Source organism: Hevea brasiliensis, chromosome 6, assembly GCF_030052815.1.
Source record: "Hevea brasiliensis isolate MT/VB/25A 57/8 chromosome 6, ASM3005281v1, whole genome shotgun sequence".
Taxonomy (NCBI): domain Eukaryota; kingdom Viridiplantae; phylum Streptophyta; class Magnoliopsida; order Malpighiales; family Euphorbiaceae; genus Hevea; species Hevea brasiliensis.
Window position 1 is genome coordinate 96,306,773 of NC_079498.1, and position 21,440 is coordinate 96,328,212.

The window sequence follows — 21,440 nt, forward strand, 5'->3', positions numbered from 1 at the left end:
TTAGTGAATTAATGCCCAATTGACATAATTGATGCTTAAATTGGTTAATTGGTGTGTTTATGAGTGTGATTGAATACATGGAATGGAATTGAAGTGTGAATGTGGTAATGTCCAAATTTGGACAGTTTGACCCTTGCCCACTCAAATGGCTATAACTAAAATTATGTTGCTCCAATTGGTATGAGGCTAATTGGAGATGAAAATTAAGACCCAAAGCAATAATTTTCATGCGCAAACCTTGCCCTAAAACCGACCACAAGTTGGTGTAAAATTTGGTTAAATCCATATCAGATACCCTGCCACTGGACAAAACTGACCTTATGAATAGTATATGTTCAAATGGTCATAACTTGGTGTAGAAAGGTCCAAATGACCTGATTTTTATATCATTGGAAAGCTTAGATATATTAGAACAACTTTCATGAATAACACAAACCCAAATTCTGACAATAACCTAGTTAAATTGCCAACCAAACGTAGATCACCAAATCTGCTAGACCTAAATTTGCCCAGAATTTTTGGATTTTGACCAATCCAGCCAGCCTTAGTAAAAATGGCATAACTTGAGCTACAAAACTCTAAATGGAGTGATTCAAAAAGAAAATTAAAGCCAAGACATTAAGGAACAACTTTGATAAAGAAAGTTTAGCCAAAGTTCTATTGTAGATTAGTCCAATAGAATAGTAAACTTAAGAGACAAAATCTAAATTTTTGGAATTTCTTCCAATGAGCTTTGAATTGAGATTATAACAAATGCCAACAAATTTAGGACCCAAAATATGGTATGTGGGGGTAATTAGAACTAGCATACCTATTAAGTATGAGAAAGTCAATATTTTACTAAATTAGTCGAGTGAATAGTAACTACCATAACTAAGAACATAAAGAACTCAATTTATGGGATTATATAAGTAAATTTTAAATGCAAAATGCAGTTGTTAGAATTATTGTTAGAAATAATTTGGATAAATATTAAAACACTTTAAATTGTGTGTTTCAGTGGAAAAAAAGACTAGAAAAGATAAGGAAAAAGTGAGTCAAAACAAAGAGGTGACTCATTAGAGGTTTGTACACAACTAATTTTATTCAATTGATTTTAATTTTGTAAATTATTTTGAATGAATGGTAATTATAAATGTTTTGGCTACAATTATGATTTTCTCCTTGAGTTTTATGAATTATGTGTTGCCAACCCTATAAGGGTAAATTCTTTGAATGACTTGTATTAAGTGAATCGAAATGCAATCATTAGAATGAAAATTTTATGAATTAGTTTTTAAACCACAGTTAACATGACAGTCCTGTTCGGAACGCCCCAGTAGTAAAGGCTATTAAGGGTTTGGCAATTAAAATTGCATATGTCTCCCATTAATAACGGTTAGTGGGGTAAGACTATATGAGTACTCATTAGCTAGCTAGCCTTTCCCTCATTAATAAAGGTTAATGCGGTGATTTGCTTTGTCGTGGTGTACAACACGGTATTGGTCGTGAAATTTTATGTCATGGTCTAGACTGTGTGTTCATGGCAACACTTTTTCTTTGAGATTTGTGAACTATGTTTGAAATAATGACTCTTAGTGATTTGATAATTTAGATATGCTTCATTCTTATGAAAACCTTGATCTGTTATGAATTGATTTATTTTATTTTATAATGATTTTTAATTGATATTAGTTGTGAACCATTGAGTAAAATTACTTACCGATAACTTTTCTTGCTGTCGCAGATAGAAAAAAGGATAAAGTAGCAGAGTGAGCTGCTTGGGACTGAAATTGGAGCAGTATTTGGATTTATCTCGGGTATATCAGTTATACCTCTTTGTAAATTTTCTTCTGATGTAAATTAATTTGTATGTATCGATATGTGAACATTGAGCAGTTGTATAAAAGTTGGTACTGTCATTTTGGTCAATGTAAATTTTTGTAATATAAATTTGTTTATACTTTTTTTTTATAAATACAGTAGTTAAATTTCTCTTAGAATTCTATAAATATTGAGTTTGCTTGACATTGAGTTGATTGAGATCAAATGGTGTTGATAAAAATTGGAGTTGTGGATTTATTACATTTTGGGAGTGCTTTTAACAGGTTTTGGAAGAACTGTTTTCTCTATTTTTATCTGGCATTCTGCAGAATTTTCTGTAAAATCTTTGGAAATCCCAAACTAATCTAAAATTTAATTTATGAGCTAAATTTCAATTAAAGGTTTTTTTATTACTTGATCATCATTAACCCACACTTTAAAATGAATAGAAATTGATTTAAAATCCCTTGTTGTATATTTAATGAGTTATTGATAGGCGAAGTTCGGTGATTCACTATGTATACTACGAGATCATGTTATGCCTTACGAAGAGGTAAGGTGTGACAAGTCTTCTAGTGGAGTGGTGGGTGCTATTTGATATAATTTCTGAGTATGGTCAATTGTTCCATCTTTGATTGGAGGCCTTTCTTATATTCTGGTGGATTCTTGTAGGCAGTGGTCTCTTCCTCCTTTGGGGTTTGTCAAATTGAACTATGATGCTGGTAATCTCAGTGATGCAGATGTGGGATATGAGATTGTTATTCGTGATGATAGAGGTTAGCTTTTAGCTTGTAATTTTAAGCATGTTCCTGGGGCTTGATCATTGAATATTTCTAAAGCTCTTACTCTTGCTTATGGTCTCTAGTTAGCTATTGATTTGGGCTTTAGGAGGGCTATGGCTGAATCTGATTGTTAAGTGGTTGTAAATCTTCTCAATACTAATGTGCTACTTACCTCGAGCCTAGGAGTGTTGCTAGATGAATGTCATAATGGTTGCTTGCACCTAGTGGATGTTCGCTGGTCATTTGTGTTTAGAGAAGGCAACGAACCTGCTCATGTTTTGGCTAAGTGTGCCTATTGTACTACTCATGACCCTGAGCTTATTTGGGTTAAAGACAGTCTACCTGATGTTTTACCTCTCTTGGACTTTGTTAATCTTGGGTTTTAATTCAAAGTTTTTTATTCTCAAATAATAATAATAATAATGGAGTGTAGAGAGCTCCATGCATGTAGCTTTCGCTCTTGCAATTATATATACTATATGGATTGTTTGTTGGGCTTGTATAAATACTAATCCATGTATGTATGCATGTATTTCATTATTTTTTGACATTTCATTAAGTAGTGAAAGCTTAGTGTTCTCAAACGAGAAAAAAAGAAAAAAAAAAAGCTTAGTGTTAGAAGCACACATCTAGGCCTATTTTATAGAAATGAAAGTTGAGTAAGGAAAAGTTAGTGGAATTATAAGGATTGAGTAAGGAAAATGTTGTCCCTTGTAGCAACCCAAGAGTTGGGGGGGGGGGGGGGGGGGGGGGGGGGGTGGAGTGAATTGAGTGTTAATTAAAAAATTTAAAGGCTAAGAGAAAATTTTGAGAATAAGCACAAGGAAGAGAGAAAAGAAGAATGAACACAAGAAATTTATAGAGGTTCGGCTATCCCAAGCCTACGTCCTCTCCTCAAGGCCCTTTTTGAGGGTTAACTCCACTAAAATTCTTCTTTGGGTAAAGAATAAACCCTTTACAATTACCACAAGAGTAAACTTTTGCTCTTTTATAAAACCCTTTACACTCAAGAGCAATTTAATGCTCTATCACACTCAAGTTACAATAAATGCTCATAATAATCTTGAATTAACTCTCAGAATAAAGAAATTATAACTCAAAATATCAAGCTCTCAATAATCAATTATGGTAGCTTATGTTCTAGAGAGAGAGAAGAAGAAAAAATCTTTTGAACATAATAAATTCTCAAGAAATAGTTGTTGTTCATATCCTCCAGTCATAAATAGCCTCTGTTTATAGTTTTGACAAGAAAATGATCGTTAGGGGTGCATTAAATGCAAATATAGTCATTCAACCACCCAAAACTCTGTTTTATATAGTTTTAGAAATCAAGATTTGGCTGCCAAAGTTCATTACCTTAGCTATCGAAGGTTAAAGCACCAAAAAACACCATTCAAAAAGTGAACTTCGGCTGTCGAAGTTCCCACTTTTAGCTACTAAAGTGCTCTCTGGACAAAAAGAAATTAAAAACTCAAAAATTATCATTTAATGAGTGAACTTTGGCTGTCGAAGTTCCCACTTTCAGTTACCAAAGTGCTCTCTTGATAAAAGGGCACTTAGGTTTTAAAAAACTCATAACTTTTTGACCCATACTCAGATTTTCTATCCGTTTAAACCGTTGGAAAACTAATTTAATAAATTTTCAATGAAAATGCTTTTAAAAACAAATTTCCATTTCTCAAAAGTGAAATTTTTACTTTACTCCTCCTTGGTCAAGAAAAGGTTAAAATAGAGATACTAAGAAGTTTAGAGATTCACAAACTCATAACTTTTTGACTTGAACTCGGATTTTTGATCCGTTTGAATCGTTGGAAAGCTAATTTGATAAATTTTTCAATGAAAACACTTTAAAAAACAAATTTATATTTCCCAAGAGTGAAAATTTCATTTTACTCCCCTTGATCAAGAAAAAGTTAAAAATAGAGACACTAAAAAGTTTAGAGATTTACAAACTTATAACTTTTTTACTTGAGTTTGGATTTTTGATCCGTTTGAACCTTTAGAAAGCTAATTTGATAAATTTTTCAATGAAAATACTTTCAAAAACAAATTTACAAATCTCAAAAGTGAAAATTTCATTTTACTCCCATTGATCAAGAAAAATTAAAAATAGAGATACTAAAAAATTTAGAGACACCTAGACTTAAGCCACCATAACCAACCAATTGAGATTTACAAGATAAAAGAAAATTTTACATTGTAGTATCTCCTTGATCTTTGTTTTAATTTCTTGCTTTCTTTCACTATTGATTTCAAGCAATTTCTCAATTTTGAACTTGGAACCTACAATCTTAACACAAATACTTCCAAGGTAGATTGTTAGCACACTAATTATTTACTATCATCAAAATATGGATTAAGACCCCTAGGTCCAATAGAAAAGTTAGTAGAATTATAAGGAAAGTAAATTCCTTATGGAAAGGAAAACTATTATGTTCCTTACAAATTTTTTCCGTAGGGAAAGGAAATGAAAAGATGTGATTTGATTATTCTGCATGTTTAATGGAAAGAAAAGTGAGGAAAAAAATATTATATTTTTACTATTATGCCCATATTTAATAAGCAAAATTATATTAAAAAATAACAATTGGAGGAAAAAAAAAAGGTATGGAGGGAAAACATAAAAACTAACACTATTTTCCTCTCAATTTGGAAGAAAAATAAAATAAAATAAAATGGCTAGATATGCTTTTTCTCCACACATCCTCACAATTTTTTCCTTTCCCTATTTCTTTCTTATTAAATAAGGGAATTAGACTTTTAATTTTTCCTTCTTCCTTTTTTTTCCAATAAAATAAAGGAATTGCCTTTTTTTTTTTCTCTTTCCCTATCATTTTTTTCTCTCTTTTCCTCGTTACAGAACAACTCTAATGGAACTCTTAAAAAACCATATATATGAAATCCACAACATACTAGGTTTTTATAAAGAAACAATTATGCCATTTCAATAACATGGTTAGCAACACCAGCCTGATAAGTTAACTAGTAAACCTTTCCCTTGATTAGCCTATTTGGATTACTACTAAAGTAATTTAGCATATTGTGGAAACTAAGAAAGGTGGAAGCACAAGACTTGGTGACAGTTGCCAAAGTATTATATTTTCACTAAGTAGTGGTATAGGGAAAACTTGAATGTTGTACAAGTGGCTCACTTGCATGGCTAACCCAAAATTCACTTGGTGTGCTACCTTGCACAATTGCATTTTGATGATCCCTTCATCACTCTTGTCCTATGAATCATGCATACTTCACTCTCTATGCTTTCCTATGGGCTAATGCTCTCCTATTTATAAGCTAAGGAAACCTCACAACCAACATTACATGTTGCTAGCATTAGCTTTTTTAAAAAGCCTAGCCAAGTAGCCTAGTAAAGTTTGAATGAATTTAAAACTTGTAGCATTGGTTGGCCTATTGAAACCTATTTGCCCTTCGGTCTGGCCTTTTGGAACGCCACAGGTGAAGGTTGTGTTCGTAGCGCTTAGTGGAAAAACATATAGATAAATGAGATAAGGGAAAATAAATTAGGAAATAAGGAGTATAGTTAATTTTTTATGAAAATGATTCAATTTAATAAAGTGTGAAATTTTAGTCTTTGTATTTTAATAAAATTAATTATTTAATTTTTATATTTTAAAAAAATATATTATTTAATATTTATATTTTATTTTATTAAATTATTTAATTTTATTAATTTTTTCATTTATTGATACTATTTAAATTATTATTTAATTTATTTATTTTAATAAAATTAATTAATTAATCTATATAATTTAATTATATTAATTATTTAATCTCATAATTATTTTTAATATTTAAATTACTCTAAATATTTTTTTATTTTTTATTTTTATTTTTTTAATTATTTAATAAAGAGATTAAATAATTTAATAAAAATAAAATACGAAGATAAAATAATATATTTTTAAATATATTAATTTCTTAGTTTTGTTAAATTTGTGGATTAAATAATAATTTTCCTCAAATTAATTTTGTGTCAAATGTTGATTAGATCATGTGTTTCTTATAAACGGCTAAGGTTCCAACACTGTTTACCGGACTCTCTCTCTCTCTCTCTCTCTCTCTCTCTCTCGTTTTTTTGTTTTCCTTGGATATTGGAGGGGGCATAGGATCCTTGTATACTTTTTCAAGTTTTGGCCTGTATTATACTTAGGATTGTTATTTGTTGTTGGGTTTACATCTGAGTTCTGAAGGATTTTGAAGACATGGATGACGAATATGCTAAGCTTATTAGAAGGATGAACCCACCAAGGTACATCCTTTCTTCCGGAGTAAAATTTTTGTAGTTGTGTTCTGGGTTTCTGGGTCTGCTTGTGAATGTTGCGTTTGAGGTCGTTTTTGCTTTTGTTTCGATGGGTTATGTTTTTTTCGCATTTCTTGGTGTTGGGTGTATAATCTTGGAGGGTCTATGGAGTATGAATTGTATCCTTTGCTTGGAGATGGATTTAGAGAAAGTTTTGCATTCTTTCCTTTTTTTTTTTTAAGTTTACTCTGCTTGATGGTCTTTTTCATTGCTTTGATTTTCAGTATTTTGGCTGGTTTATTGCTGAGAAATCTAGAGTAAAAGAGAAGAAAATTTAATGAAATAAACTAATCTTAAGTATTTAATGAATTTCTTGAATTAGAATTTGAAACTAAATCCACTCAAGTTAAAGTAGCATATTTTCTAATGGTTGGTGAGCAGAAAATAAGCTACTTTAACTTGCTTTTCGTTTCTTTTTGGCTTCCATCTTCCCCCAATTTTCTTGGCAACCCAACAGAGCCTCCTGATTCCTAACCCTTTCTTCAAATTAAGGATCATAGGTTGGCCTACTCTCTCTCTCTCTCTCTCTCTCTCTAAAAAAATTTTATCTCTTCATCTATGTTGTTTATACCATGGAAACTTTAATTTAATTGCTTTTTGTGTCAGAGTTGTGATTGACAATGATGCTTGTGAAGATGCCACTGTTATCCAGGTATAGCTCATGTCTTAACTCTGCCAGTATATCGATCTTTGTTTACCATAACTAGGTTGAGCTAGATGTGTGTGTGTGTGTGTGTTGTGGTTGGTAAATGAGTTCTTCAAAATTTTTGCGTGTTGATTGAGAAATTAACTCTATCCGGGCTTTGCTGAATTTGCATATTGATATGTTTGAGGTCATCATTTATCAATCAATTTGTATAATTTCTCTGAGTTTGTTTACTTATTTTAAGAATTGATTATTCTTTGTAGGTTGACAGTGTTAACAAGCATGGAATACTTCTTGAAGTCGTACAAGTGCTTACTGACATGAACCTGGTAATAACAAAAGCATATATATCATCTGATGGAGTATGGTTTATGGATGGTGAGATTTCCTCTCCTCTTAAATCACTCAGATTATAGAAAGAATTGAAAGAATTTTTAGTTTCTTATTTCTCATTTTTCTCTCAATATTTATCAGTGTTTAATGTGATCGACCAAGATGGTAAAAAAATCAGGGACAGGGAAGTCATCGGATATATTCAAAGAGTAAGGACTCATCTACTGCTATTGCTTTTCATCCTTTTCAATTAATCATTTGATTTCTGAGATATTAGAGTGAAGGAACATAGAACAGGATTAGGATTCCTTCTATTGACTTCTGTCTGCTATTCTGTTGAGCTACATAGTTCATCAAGCTCAGTCTTATCTTTCGCAGCAAATACAAACAATTAACCTGAGCATGTGTTATCATGTTACATTTCTTTGTCCCCTTTAACCCCAACTTGGTCCATTTTTTCTTAATGAATACGTTATCAATCAAAGTAGAATTCAAGCAATATCCCTGGGAGGGCTTAAACTGTTAAGTTGCAATGCTATATTTTGGCCAAAAACTGACAACCTTTACTATTTTCCTCTTAATAGGGTATTTTCCTACACATGTTTTAATGGAAGGTAAAGTTGAAAAGTCATTTACTAAATTTTTTAAATTCTTTTCCATTTCTTTTCAAGTAATGATCATCTTACAAAATGCCAATTTCAATACCACACACGACAGTTCTTCATTCATCTATTGCTATAGTCCATTTTCTAATGAACTTTGTTGACTCAGTCTATTCCTGTTAATGCTGTATCCTGCAGAGACTGGAAAGCAATGCGAGCTGTTTTCTCTCATTAAGAGGATCGGTAGGGGTGATGCCTTCTGAAGAGCATACCTCAATTGAACTCACTGGTACTGATAGGCCGGGCTTATTGTCTGAAGTATGTGCAGTTCTGAGTGACCTTCATTGCAATGTGGTAAATGCTGAGATATGGACCCATAATGCTAGGGCTGCAGCTGTAGTTCATGTCACAGATGATTCTACTGGGTGTGCAATTGAAGATCCAAAGAGACTCACAACGATAAAGGAATTGCTTTGCATTGTTCTCAAAGGAAATAATGATTTGAAGGCAGCAAAAATGACTCTTTCACCTCCTGGGATAACTAGTAGGGAGAGAAGATTGCATCAGATCATGTTTGCTGATAGGGACTATGAAAGGATTGAAAGGGCTGGATTAGTGAGGCATAAGGATGAGAGCTCAAGACCCCATGTTACTGTATTGAACATTGAGAAAGATTACTCTGTGATTACTATGAGGGCCAAGGATCGCCCTAAACTGTTGTTTGACATTGTTTGCACTTTAACAGACATGGAGTATGTAGTGTTTCATGGAATGGTCAACACAGGAAGGATGGAAGCTTATCAGGTAAGATAGTTTTAGTTAAAATGCAGCTATTTGTGACAATCAACTCCAGAAATATCCTCTGAAATTCCTTGCACCAGCTTAAATACTGCGGATGTTTATTGGTAAACTGAGCGCGCTGAAAAAATTCCTATTCACTTCTTCCGGAGGGGCATAATAATCATTAGTTGTACTCCCACACCATCCTTTTTCTTCATCTCAGGATGGAATTTTTCACCTTGATTGATCACAATTTTATATGGTCAATTTTTGCACTTTGAGTTGGCATTATTTGTCTTAACTGTTTTTTTATCTTTCATTAAACAGAAAGATTCCATTTGATTGTAGGAATTCTACATTCGACATATCGATGGACTCCCTATAAGCTCAGATGCTGAGCAAGAGCGTGTCATTCAGTGTCTTGAAGCTGCCATTGAAAGGCGAGCATCTGAGGTGTGCACTATGCATTGAATCTTCTATTTAATTTGCAAGTGTCTACCAAAGTTGGCACTGTGTATTTACATATGATACTTGGTCATGCAAGGGCCTTGAGCTAGAATTATGCACAGAGGATCGTGTTGGACTTCTATCAGACATTACCAGAGTATTCAGAGAAAACAGTTTATGTATCAGGAGGGCAGAAATCTCAACAAAAGGTGGTAAAGCCAAAGACACATTCTATGTCACAGACGTGACAGGTAACCCAGTTGACCCCAAGATTATCGACTCTATTTGCCAACAGGTTGGGCAAACCAAGCTGCAGGTGAAACATAACTCAACTCTTTTACCAAAGCCTCCACAAGAAACAACCATGGGGTATCTATTCGGGAACCTCTTCAAAGCATGAACATTCCAGAATTTAAAGTTGATCGGATCCTACTCAATTTTCTGTGTGTAAATTCTCATCAGAGTATATTTGTACAGGAATATTAGATGTATAAACTCCAGAAAAAAACTTAGGCATCAAGAAGACAAAATGTTAGTTAACACTGGAGTGCCCCTCTATAGATGTACAGTGTGATTGCACAGGGGTTGTACAAAAGCTATTAGTTTGTACAGATAATTGAGGTCACTGGGAAAAATTAGTTTGAATATTAAAATAATATACAAGTTTGTATCTTTTTATGTTCTAATTGTTGCTTTGCCTGAAGGTTTCGAAGGTACAAATGTGGTTGGAATCAGGCTGGAATATTAATCTTCAAATGAGTAGGTTTCCTTCATATGTCAATTCTGTGAATTGGCTATATGGTTTGGAACTGTGCAGTTATGTCTATTAGGGAATGCTTAGATTGTTATGGAAATGAGATGTTACTTTTTAATTTTAAAATATCTGAAGAAAATTTAATTTAAAAGATGTTTAACAATAAATGTTACAAGAATTTAATTTAATTAATTTTTATTTAATTAATTTGATCTAAATACCCATAACTAAAATAAATTTTTTGGTCTCATTGATTAAATAGGGATTCTCTTTCTTAAATTTTCTATTGGTTCTTTAACAATTTATAATTTATATATTATAATTTTAATTTTAATTATCATTAAATAAGTACAAAAGTTTAATAAAAATTAATTATTTAGACTTTGTTATTTCACAGAAAATATTTTCTGCATTTTTTAAAGTTTAGAGCATTCAAAAAAATTAATCAACAAAAAATATTTTTCTAATAAAAAAGAAAATTAAGTCATTTTTAAAGAAAATTACTTTTATTTTTTAAAATAGAAAGTTATTTTCTGTTGTCTAAATTTTAATAATCTTATTAAAATGTTAACACACTTATACATATGCGTGAAACAAATGGAACCTTGAACTTTTATATTTACAAATTAAATTATTTTTTTATTTTTACATTTGCTTTTTCTCTCCTTCGATGGGTAAATATATTTTTTTTCTCTTTCATTTTGCTTTACTCTCCTTTATTTCATTTAAATTAAAAAATTATTTTATTTACATATATATATATATATATATATATATATATATATATAAGTAAATAAAATTAATGGTCTCAAATCTTATGCAAATTTTAGATGGATCAACTTAAATATATATTTAATTTTATATGATATATTAATTTTCGTATTTTATTAATTTCTAATTTTTCATGTTTGTTTAATTTTAATTGTTATTATTTTTTTGATCTCATGTTATTATGCAATATGTTAGAATTATGATTCAAAATCCTAATAGGATTTTGAGAGAGATCTTTTCATAATTTGAGTGGGAGAAATATTCTGATGAAAGAATATTTTTTACAATGAGTAGAACTCTTATTTTAGTATTATTTCTAAATTGAGTGAGACTCATAATCAGATAAGGATCGAGAGAATTAATACTATAAATAGAAGAATGATGGAAAAGGTTATTCAACTTTTGCCCATTGAAAAGAGTGGCTTTTGCCCATTGAAGAGAGTGGCTTTCAGCTCATGGAGTGAGACTGTCGCCCAATTACTGCGGATTTAGCTCTGCCCATTGATGAGGGGCTTTTGCCCATTGCAGCGGAAAAAAGCTTCGGCCTAAGGTGGAGTAAAGACACAGAATTCAAGAGGAAGGGATTCTTGTCCATTGATGAGAGGGCTCTTGCCTATATAGTTGAAGACACCCTTTGTGGTTTAGTATTGTAATAGTAAATATATTGGGTTATGTCTAGAGGAAACTGAGAGGGACTAACTAATATATTTACTATGAGCAGTTTAATATTGTATGGGTTATCTTGGGTGTAATTGGATTTATGGATAGCATAATTTTGAGCTTGTAATGATTATTTATATATTGGTGATAGTAAAAAATGTCATGCCCTTGGATGTAGCCCTATGTTGAGAGGGTGAACCACATAAATATTGGTGTTTTGTATGTTTGTGTAACACTCCAAAATTTTAAATTTTATTATTTTATGAGCATTATTGGTATTTTAATTTTATTTAAATTTTAGGAAATTTTTTGAGATTTTTCAGATTTTAAAAATCGGGTTCGATTTTTCGAAAATATAAACTTTGATGATTTTTAAAAATTAATTTAAAGACCACGTGACAAAACTAAAAATATATTTGGAATCTACGAATTTTTCTGAGTTTTCTGAAATTTTTTCAGAATTTTTGGACCTCGTTTTTGGTCCCGAAGCAGAGTAAAAATTCAAAATTTTGTATTCTGAATCGAACCGGCCGAATCGAACCGGACCGGATCGGACCGGTCAAATTGGACCGGTCAAATTGGACCGGTCTTCTTCTTTTTCTTCCTCCTCCCTACGCGCGTCCGACCCCTCTCCCTTCTTCTCTCTTTTTCTCTCTCCTCCCTTCTCCCCTTGCCGCGCCGCCGCCTCCCCTGCCACCCCAGCTCGCCGGTGCGCCGCCCAGCCCTCCCCACGGCCGTCGCTGGAAACGCAGCCACGGCTCGAAGCGAGCGCGCGACTCTTCGACTTCCCGGCCAAAATCCGGCATATCCGGCCACCAATCGGACCGGGTCTTGTGTCTAAACTCATCTACTCGTCGAGAGCTTTCCATAGACACTAGGAACACCGAAATCCATCGAGCGGTTTGTTCAATTTTTGCCCGGGAAGTTTTAGCCCATTTTGACTTTTGGGCTAGATTTCTCACAAACCGTAAACCCCACGAGAAAACCGAGAGTACCAGAGCACTCCACTCGTCGAGAGCTTCGCGGCGACATAAATTTTGAATTTTTTCGACACCGTTTTTCGGTGGGTCCCACGGAACTTCGCAATGTTTTTCCGAGCAGTAAATTAGCTTAGAAAATTCTGAAAAATTTATGTGCTAACCCCCGTGTTATGGGCTTCGTGTAGGTATCTTCAATTCGCAGAAATTCTACAATTGTCCGGGTTTGTGAATTTCCGGCCAGACAGACCAGTTACCGGAAAAGTCTCCGAATTGGACCGAGGTTTTGGCTACCCCCCCATTGTCAGACGTCTCGAGCGCGTCCCCGAAGTCGGAATCGGCAAAGGTAAACCCGAACCTTGCTTTTTCGTAATTTTCTAGTGCTTAAATAGGATTAAAAATCCATAAAATATTCATGGTAGCTTAGAAAATTATGATTCTTTTTGCAATAGCTTAGTAATATTGCTAAGGACCGTGGGGCAAGGTTTTAGAATTTTTAGAGCTTATTTGGGCAGTTTTTGCAAAAATGATCAATTATAAGGACTAAATTAAAATTTTACATATTATGATGGATGACTGATTTGATGGGCCCAGGAGGGGCTGTGTGATGTGATTGAGTTGTGAATATATGGATTGTGGATATAGAAGTGTGTTTTGAGCCCTTTTGCAGGTTGGGTAGGTCCTAGGTATAGGGGAGACTCTGCCGGATTTTCGATACGACTTAGGACGTATTTGGTCTTTTCTTGATTTATATTGAGTCATTTGTATTAAATAATTGTAATGTAATTGTCAGGTGAGTCGGGACAACCTTCTTCCTTCCCCCAGCCGCCACAGTGACCGTTGTCAAGTCTATGAGTAAAATATTAATTTTAATTGTAATTTCGATATTATTATATGTTCAAGCATGCCCATGCATCACTTATATGCATATATTTATGTAGTTAAACTCTAGGCACGATTTATGTTGCATTCATAACTGTTAGCGTGCCATGGATGTTGTTGTGGTAATTTGGAGCAGTGTGCGTGCGTTGGCGTGCGTGTGATGTGATGTGGACTAGGGATAGGACGAGAAGACACGACTTGAGATCTTCGCTGGGACCCGGTCCTTCGGGGTAGACACGGCTTGAGTTCTTCGCTGGGACCCCGATTTGGTTATTAAGTGGAAGTCCGAGCTGAGTTCTTCGCTAGCACCAGGTTGGATTTAAGAGAGCTGTATAGGGGATCAGCTCCCATATATTATGATTGATATTATAGGGTGTGTGAGTGCTCCAAATTACCTTTTTGCTGTTATGATGTGAAAATATTGTTGCTGTTGCATTTCACTCCACAGGTTGCATTAGTTCTAGATAGTTATAGAGATTATGGTTAAAATTGATATTTTACTCTCTGAGTCAAACGCTCACTCCTGTTCAACATTTTTTCAGGCTACAGGAGGATATTTTTTTGAGGTTAACCTGCTTTTCTCCCTCGCAGGTCATCTATTTATGTTTGTGTAATTCTATAAACTTCTAGAATTTCCGCATGTGATAGAAATATTATTTGAATTGGGTCTGTAAACTAAATTGTTATTTTGGACCTGTAAACTTAATATTCTATGCATGTTTGATGGATTGGATGAGGGAGCTGAGCTCCCATTTATTTTTATGCTGATATGAGTATGTGGAGGGTGAGCTGAGCTCCCCAATTGATGATATATTTTGTTTACAGGTCGAGTGAGTCAAAAACTCCCCGTTGAAAGGTCCACTTTATGGCTGGACTCTGTCCGGTTGGTTTCTTGAAATTGGGCCCAAATGGGCCTTAGAGTTGGGTTAAGGAATAATTAGGCTTACTACGGGCCTCGGGGGCTTTAGGCTGGCCCAGGTCCTAGTGCCAGTCCGGCCCATAGGTTGGGTCGTGACAAATGTGGTATCAGAGCTTAGGCTCCAGATTCTTAGGGAATGTTTGTCTAAAATGTTGGGAAGAGTCTACTAAGAGTCACATGCGGAAAATAGGGTTCACATTCGTCTTGCATTGTCATCTTTGCTTCTAGTTTCTACTCCATATATTATGTATAAATATGAGTCTATAGAGTTGTGTAATGTGTAGTTTTGAATTTTGTGGGCTAATGCTGCTGAATTTTAGGAAAATGCGTAGAAGCAGAAGAGCTGCCACTGCACCAGAACCAGATGTGCCTGACGAGGTGTCGGCACAGGATGAGGCGCCTGCCCCGAGGAGGCGGGGTAGGAGGCCTAGAGCTGCTCAAGTAGAAGAGCAGCTACCACCAGTACAGGATCAGTCTTTTATGGCACAGGGTCCCATGGACCCCATAGCAGCTACTCTAGCTGGGTTGCAGAGAACCATCGACATGATGTCACAGTATATGGTCCACCCTCCACAACAGCAGCAGTCTACTGCACCAAGAGGGGAACCTTACAAACAGATAATCAATTTTAAGAAATTGGTGCCTGGTACTTATGATATGTCAAACGATGCATATCGGTTTTTGGATTCTATGACAGCGAGAGCAGTGCGATTGGATGATAGAAGACTAGTAGAGTGTATACAGCATGTCATGGGCCTATGCCTAGACAATGGATGAATGACTACGTGTTACCTCGGATGGAGGGTTTGTCGTGGACTCAGTTTGTGGAACTTTTCATCAATCGGTTTGTGCTAGAAAGCTTCAGAGATAAAAAACAGTGGGCCTTTGAGGCCTTAAGACAGAATGGCAGGTCTGTAGATGAATATGCTACAGAATTTCTGGAATTGAGCAGATATGCCCCTACAGCGGTAGCTACAGAAACTATGAAGGTGAAAAGGTTCCTAAAGGGGGACAGGAGGTATGCAAACCTGGCTATAATGTCTGATCAGTCTTTTGATGTGGTAGTTGATCGAGCCAGACAGATAGAGATTAGCTATGCTGTGGATGACAGCGGAAGGGCAAAGAAAAACAAAGCAGAGGGTTCTTCAGGTGTTCCCCACATGGCTACTACAGATAGTGGTGGCCAAACTAATTACAGAGGAAGAAGCAGAAATAAGAGGAGTGGTTTTAGACACAAATTCCAAGGGTTCAGACCGAGTGCGGATCGGCGGTGGTCACGATTCGAGTCTGGCGATTGCAGTGCAGTTCAGATCCTCCTTGGCACCTTGTTCACAGTGAGTATGAGGACATTCAGGAACTTGTATGATGGGTTCAGAGTATGCTTGTGTGTGGCCAACTGGTCACTTTGCTAGGGAATGCCGTGTTGATGAGCCACAGATGGGGTCACGGGGTTTGTTGCAAATGTTCCTCGTCGATTGTATCCGGTGCTTCCGGCATGGCGGCGATCGATTCGATGGCCACAGGCCGAGGACAAGGGGGACATGGATTTGGAGGCGGTCAGAGGTAGAAGTCGATGTCGTGGTTACGCCACTCAGGGTAGGGGTCAAGCTCGGGTTTTCACCCTGACCCATCAGGATGCTCAGGCTTCGAATGCAGTTGTGGTAGGTATTCTTCTGGTCTGTTCCTATGAAGCTCGTGTTTTAATAGATCCGGGTGCTACGCACTTATTTGTCTCCCCTGTGTTTGCCATAAGGTTGGGTAGAAACCCTACAACTTTAGAGTGTCCTTTGTCGGTAGCTACCCCACTTAGTGATAACATAGATGTAGATATGATTTTTCTGGGTAGCCCAGTAGTAGTGGATGGAAAGATCCTCCCAGCAGACTTGGTTCCTCTACCAGTAATGGATTTCGATGTAATCCTGGGGATGGATTGGTTGTCAACTCACTATGCCACTTTAGACTGCAGGAACAAAAAGGTGTATTTCCACATACCCGATGTGGAAGAATTTAGTTTTGATGGTGACAGGAGCATGGCTCCATACAATTTGGTGTCAGCAATTAGTGCTAGAAAAATGTTGAGGCGTGAATGCCAAGGGTATTTGGCATTGGTGAGAGATACATCTGTAGAAGGTGTCAATATGGAAAATATTCCTGTTGTCAGAGAGTTCATGGACGTCTTCCCTGAAGAGCTTCCAGGGTTGCCACCAGGAAGGGAAATAGAGTTCTGCATTAATGTTGTGCCGGGTACAAACCCCATATCAATGCCGCCTTATAGGATGGCACCAGCAGAATTGAAGGAGTTAAAGGAGCAACTGCAGGAACTTTTGGACAAGGGTTTTATACGTCCGAGCACTTCACCCTGGGGTGCTCCTGTGCTATTTGTAAGAAAGAAAGATGGGTCATTGAGGTTGTGTATTGACTACAGACAGCTGAACAAGGTGACTGTGAAGAACAAGTATCCACTTCCTCGGATCGATGACCTGTTTGATCAGCTCCAAGGGGCTAGATTCTTTTCCAAGATAGACCTGCGATCAGGCTACCATCAGTTGAGAATCAGGAATGAGGACGTGTCCAAAACGGCATTCAGGACAAGATATGGTCATTATGAGTTCTTGGTGATGTCTTTTGGACTCACTAATGCACCAGCAGCCTTCATGGATTTGATGAACCGGGTGTTCAAGCCATTTTTGGACCGTTTTGTCATCGTATTCATAGATGACATTTTGGTATACTCTCGGACCGAGGAAGAACACGTGTGGCACTTGAGAATGCTGTTGCAGACTTTGAGGGAGCACCAGCTATACGCCAAATTTTCAAAATGTGAATTTTGGCTAGAAAGCATCTCATTTTTGGGACCCGTGGTTTCTAGTGAAGGTATTCAAGTGGATCCCAAGAAAATTGAAGCTGTAACTGATTGGCTTAGGCCTACAACAGTCACTGAGGTGCGAAGTTTTCTGGGTTTAGCTGGCTACTATAGGCGTTTTGTGCAAGATTTCTCCAGGATAGCGGCTCCCCTAACTAAGTTGACTAGGAAGAATGTTCCATTCATTTGGACAGATGACTGTGAGGAGTGTCTAACCACTGCCCCTGTGTTGACACTACCTATGAGTGGTGAAGGATACACCGTGTACTGTGACGCCTTTAGAGTTGGCCTAGGGTGTGTTTTGATGCAGAATGGAAAAGTAGTGACTTATGCTTCAAGGTAGCTGAAGAGGCACGAACAGAACTACCCCACCCATGATTTGGAAATGGCGGCTGTAGTATTTGCACTAAAAATCTGGAGACACTACCTGTATGGTGAAATGTGCGAGATATACACTGACCATAAGAGTTTGAAGTACATCTTCCAACAGAGGGATTTAAACTTGAGACAGAGGAGATGGATGGAGCTTCTGAAAGACTATGATTGCACCATCCAGTACCACCCTGGGAAAGCCAATGTAGTAGCAGATGCTTTGAGCAGAAAATCTTACAGCGATTTGGTGCACATTTCAGTGAGAGAAGAGACCGTTGATTCAGAGGTATATGAGTTGATGGATCAAGGTTTAATCCTAGATCCATCGGATGAGGGGTATTGTTGGCTCATTTTTGGTGAGGCCGGACTTGAGGGACAGAGTTAGAGTTTCCCGGCCACGAGACCAACAATTGATGAAGATCATAGAAAAGAATCTGTGAGGTGAAGGTGGTGAGTTTGGATTTACCAATGATGGCACCCTAGTGCAAGGTTCTAGGATATGTGTGCCCGATGTGGACAACCTCAGAAATGAAATCATGCGAGAGGCACACTACACACTGTATAGTGTCCACCCAGGTTCCACCAAGATGTACCATGATGTGAAAGATAACTATTGGTGGAATGGCATGAAGAGAGACATAGCAGATTTTGTGTCCAAGTGCTTGACTTGTCAGAAGGTAAAATTTGAACACCAGAGACCGTCAGGGAAGCTGCAAGAGCTCCCTATCCCAGAATGGAAGTGGGAAATGATTACTATGGATTTTGTGACTGGGTTGCCTCGTACCACGCGAGGATATGATTCGATATGGATAATTGTAGACCGCTTAACTAAATCAGCTCACTTCTTGCCAATGAAGATCATATATTCTGTTGCACAGTACGCCCGACTGTATATTCGAGAAATAGTCAGATTGCATGGAGTTCCGGTTTCCATAATATCTGACAGAGGGCCCCAGTTCACTTCTCGGTTTTGGAGAAAGTTGCAGGAGGCACTTGGCACCTGATTGAACTTGATGCGGCTTTCCACCCTCAGACAGACGGACAGTCTGAAAGGACCATCCAAACACTGGAAGACATGCTTCGCATGAGTGTTTTGGATTTTGGAGGTCAATGGGATGATCAGCTAGCTTTAGTGGAGTTTGCCTACAACAACAGTTATCACTCCAGCATAGGGATGGCACCCTATGAGGCACTATATGGAAGAAAGTGTAGGTCTCCTCTGTGTTGGACGGAAATGGGAGAAGCGAAGGTGCATGATGTAGACCTAGTGCAGTACACTTCAGAGATAGTTCCTTTAATCAGGGAACAATTGAAAACAGCTTTCAGTAGACAGAAGAGTTATGCAGACTCCAGACGGAGGGATGTGGAGTTTGCAGTGGGAGACTATGTATTCCTGAAGGTTTCTCCAATGAAGGGAGTCATGAGATTTGGAAAGAAGGGCAAGTTGGCATCTCGGTATATTGGACCTTTTGAGGCTACTGATAGAGTTGGAGCAGTTGCCTACCGGTTGGAACTACCACCCAACCTTTCTCACGTTCATCCTGTGTTTCACATCTCCATGCTCAGGAAATACATTCCCAATCCTTCTCATGTACTACAGCCGGATGTAATAGAACTAAAGGAGAACTTGACATTTGAGGAGCAACCTGTCGCCATAGTGGACTACCAAGTGAGACAACTAAGATCAAAACAGATCCCTATGGAGAAGGTTTTGTGGAGGAGTCAGTCAGTAGAAGAGTGCACCTGGGAGTCAGAACGGGACATGCGTAGCAAGTACCCTTATCTGTTTAATGTGTAATCATGTACTTTATTCTGCCTTGTGTAAAATTCGAGGACGAATTTTCTGTAAGGGGGGAAGAATGTAACACCCCAAAATTTTAAATTTTATTATTTTATGAGCATTATTGGTATTTTAATTTTATTTAAATTTTAGGAAATTTTTTGAGATTTTTCAGATTTTAAAAATTGGGTTCGATTTTCCGAAAATATAAACTTTGATGATTTTTAAAAATTAATTTAAAGGCCACGTGGCAAAACTAAAAATATATTTGGAATCTACGAATTTTTCTGAATTTTCTGGAATTTTTTCAGAATTTTGGACCTCGTTTTCGGTCCCGAGGCAGAGTAAAATTTAAAATTTTGTATTCTAAATCGAACCAACCGAATCGAACCGGACCGGATCGGTCGAATCGGACCGGTCTTCTTCTTTTTCTTTCTCCTCCCCGCGCGCGTCCGACCCCTCTCCCTTCTTCTCTCTTTTTCTCTCTCCTCCCTTCTCCCCTTGCCGTGCCGCGCCGCCGCCTCCCCTGCCACCCCAGCTCGCCGGCGCGCCGCCTCACCCCTCCCTCACCGCCGGCCGCCGCCTAGAACGCTGGAAAACGGCTCCAGAAGCAACGCGCAGCGCACGCGCGACTCTTCGACTTCCCGGCTAAAATCCGGCCACCAATCGGATCGGGTCTTGTGTCTAAACTCATCTACTCGTCGAGAGCTTTCCATAGACACCAAGAACACCGAAATCCATCGAGCGATTTGTCCAATTTTTGCCCGGGAAGTTTTAGCCCATTTTGATTTTTGGGCTAGATTTCTCACAAACCGTAAACCCCACTAGAAAACCGAGAGTACCAGAGCGCTCCACTCGTCGAGAGCTTCGCGGCGACATAAATTTCGAATTTTTTCGAAACCGTTTTTCGGTGTGTCCCACGGAACTTCACAGTATTTTTCCGAGCAGTAAATTAGCTTAGAAAATTCTGAAAAATTTGTGCTAACCCCCGTGTTATGGGCTTCGTGTAGGTATCTTCAATTCGCAGAAATTTGTGATTTAATAAGATCCGTGAATTTCCGCTAAACAGGACAGATTCTGGAAAAGTCTCCAAATTGGACCGAGGTTTTGGCTACCCCCCCCATTGTCAGATGTCCCGAACGCATCCCCGAAGTCGGAATCGGCAAAGGTAAACCCGAACCTTGCTTTTTCGTAATTTTCTAGTGCTTAAATAGGATTAAAAATTCATAAAATATTCATGGTAGCTTAGAAAATTATGATTCTTTTTGCAATAGCTTAGTAATATTGCTAAGGACCGCGGGGCAAGGTTTTAAAATTTTTAGAGTTTATTTGGGCAGTTTTTGCAAAAATGATCAATTATAAGGACTAAATTGAAATTTTACATATTATGATGGATGACTGATTTGATGGGCCCAGGAGGGGCTGTGTGATGTGATTGAGTTGTGAATATATGGATTGTGGATATAGAAGTGTGTTTTGAGCCCTTTTGCAGGTTGGGTAGGTCCTAGGTATAGGGGAGACTCTGTAGGATTTTCGGCACGACTTAGGACGTATTTGGTCTTTTCTTGATTTGTATTGAGTCATTTGTATTAAATAATTGTAATGTAATTGTCAGGTGAGCCGGGACAGCCTTCTTCCTCCGCCCAGCCGCCACAGTGACCGTTGTCAAGTCTGTGAGTAAAATATTAATTTTAATTGTAATTTCGATATTATTATATGTTCAAGCATGCCCATGCATCACTTATATG

General features: G+C 37.1%; 1 protein-coding gene across 4 annotated transcripts; it reads left to right on the top strand.

Annotated features, from left to right (window-relative positions):
* Window positions 1–6,648: 6,648 nt before the first annotated feature.
* On the top strand, window positions 6,649–10,400 carry LOC110636465 (ACT domain-containing protein ACR6). Of its 4 annotated transcripts, XM_058148658.1 has the most exons (8): window positions 6,655–6,855; window positions 7,253–7,406; window positions 7,513–7,558; window positions 7,816–7,930; window positions 8,027–8,094; window positions 8,686–9,291; window positions 9,616–9,720; window positions 9,812–10,400. In XM_058148658.1, exons 4-8 carry the CDS (start codon window positions 7,873–7,875, stop codon window positions 10,112–10,114), a joined length of 1,140 nt encoding a protein of 379 aa, XP_058004641.1. In that variant the 5' UTR covers window positions 6,655–6,855; window positions 7,253–7,406; window positions 7,513–7,558; window positions 7,816–7,872; the 3' UTR covers window positions 10,115–10,400. The 4 variants fall into 4 exon arrangements, with proteins under 4 accessions (XP_021641876.2, XP_058004641.1, XP_021641878.2 ...); XM_021786184.2 differs by lacking the exon at window positions 7,253–7,406 and having other exon boundaries at window positions 6,649–6,855; XM_021786186.2 differs by lacking the exon at window positions 7,253–7,406 and having other exon boundaries at window positions 7,542–7,558.
* Window positions 10,401–21,440: the final 11,040 nt, after the last annotated feature.

Excerpts from the sequence above, each read along its gene's own strand:
- LOC110636465 (XM_021786184.2), top strand. The coding sequence starts at position 6,809 with ATGGATGACGAATATGCTAAGCTTATTAGAAGGATGAACCCACCAAG. Across the intron at positions 8,095-8,685 it reads TCATCGGATATATTCAAAGA|AGACTGGAAAGCAATGCGAG; the intron begins GTAAGGACTCAT and ends TGTATCCTGCAG. Across the intron at positions 9,292-9,615 it reads GAAGGATGGAAGCTTATCAG|GAATTCTACATTCGACATAT; the intron begins GTAAGATAGTTT and ends ATTTGATTGTAG.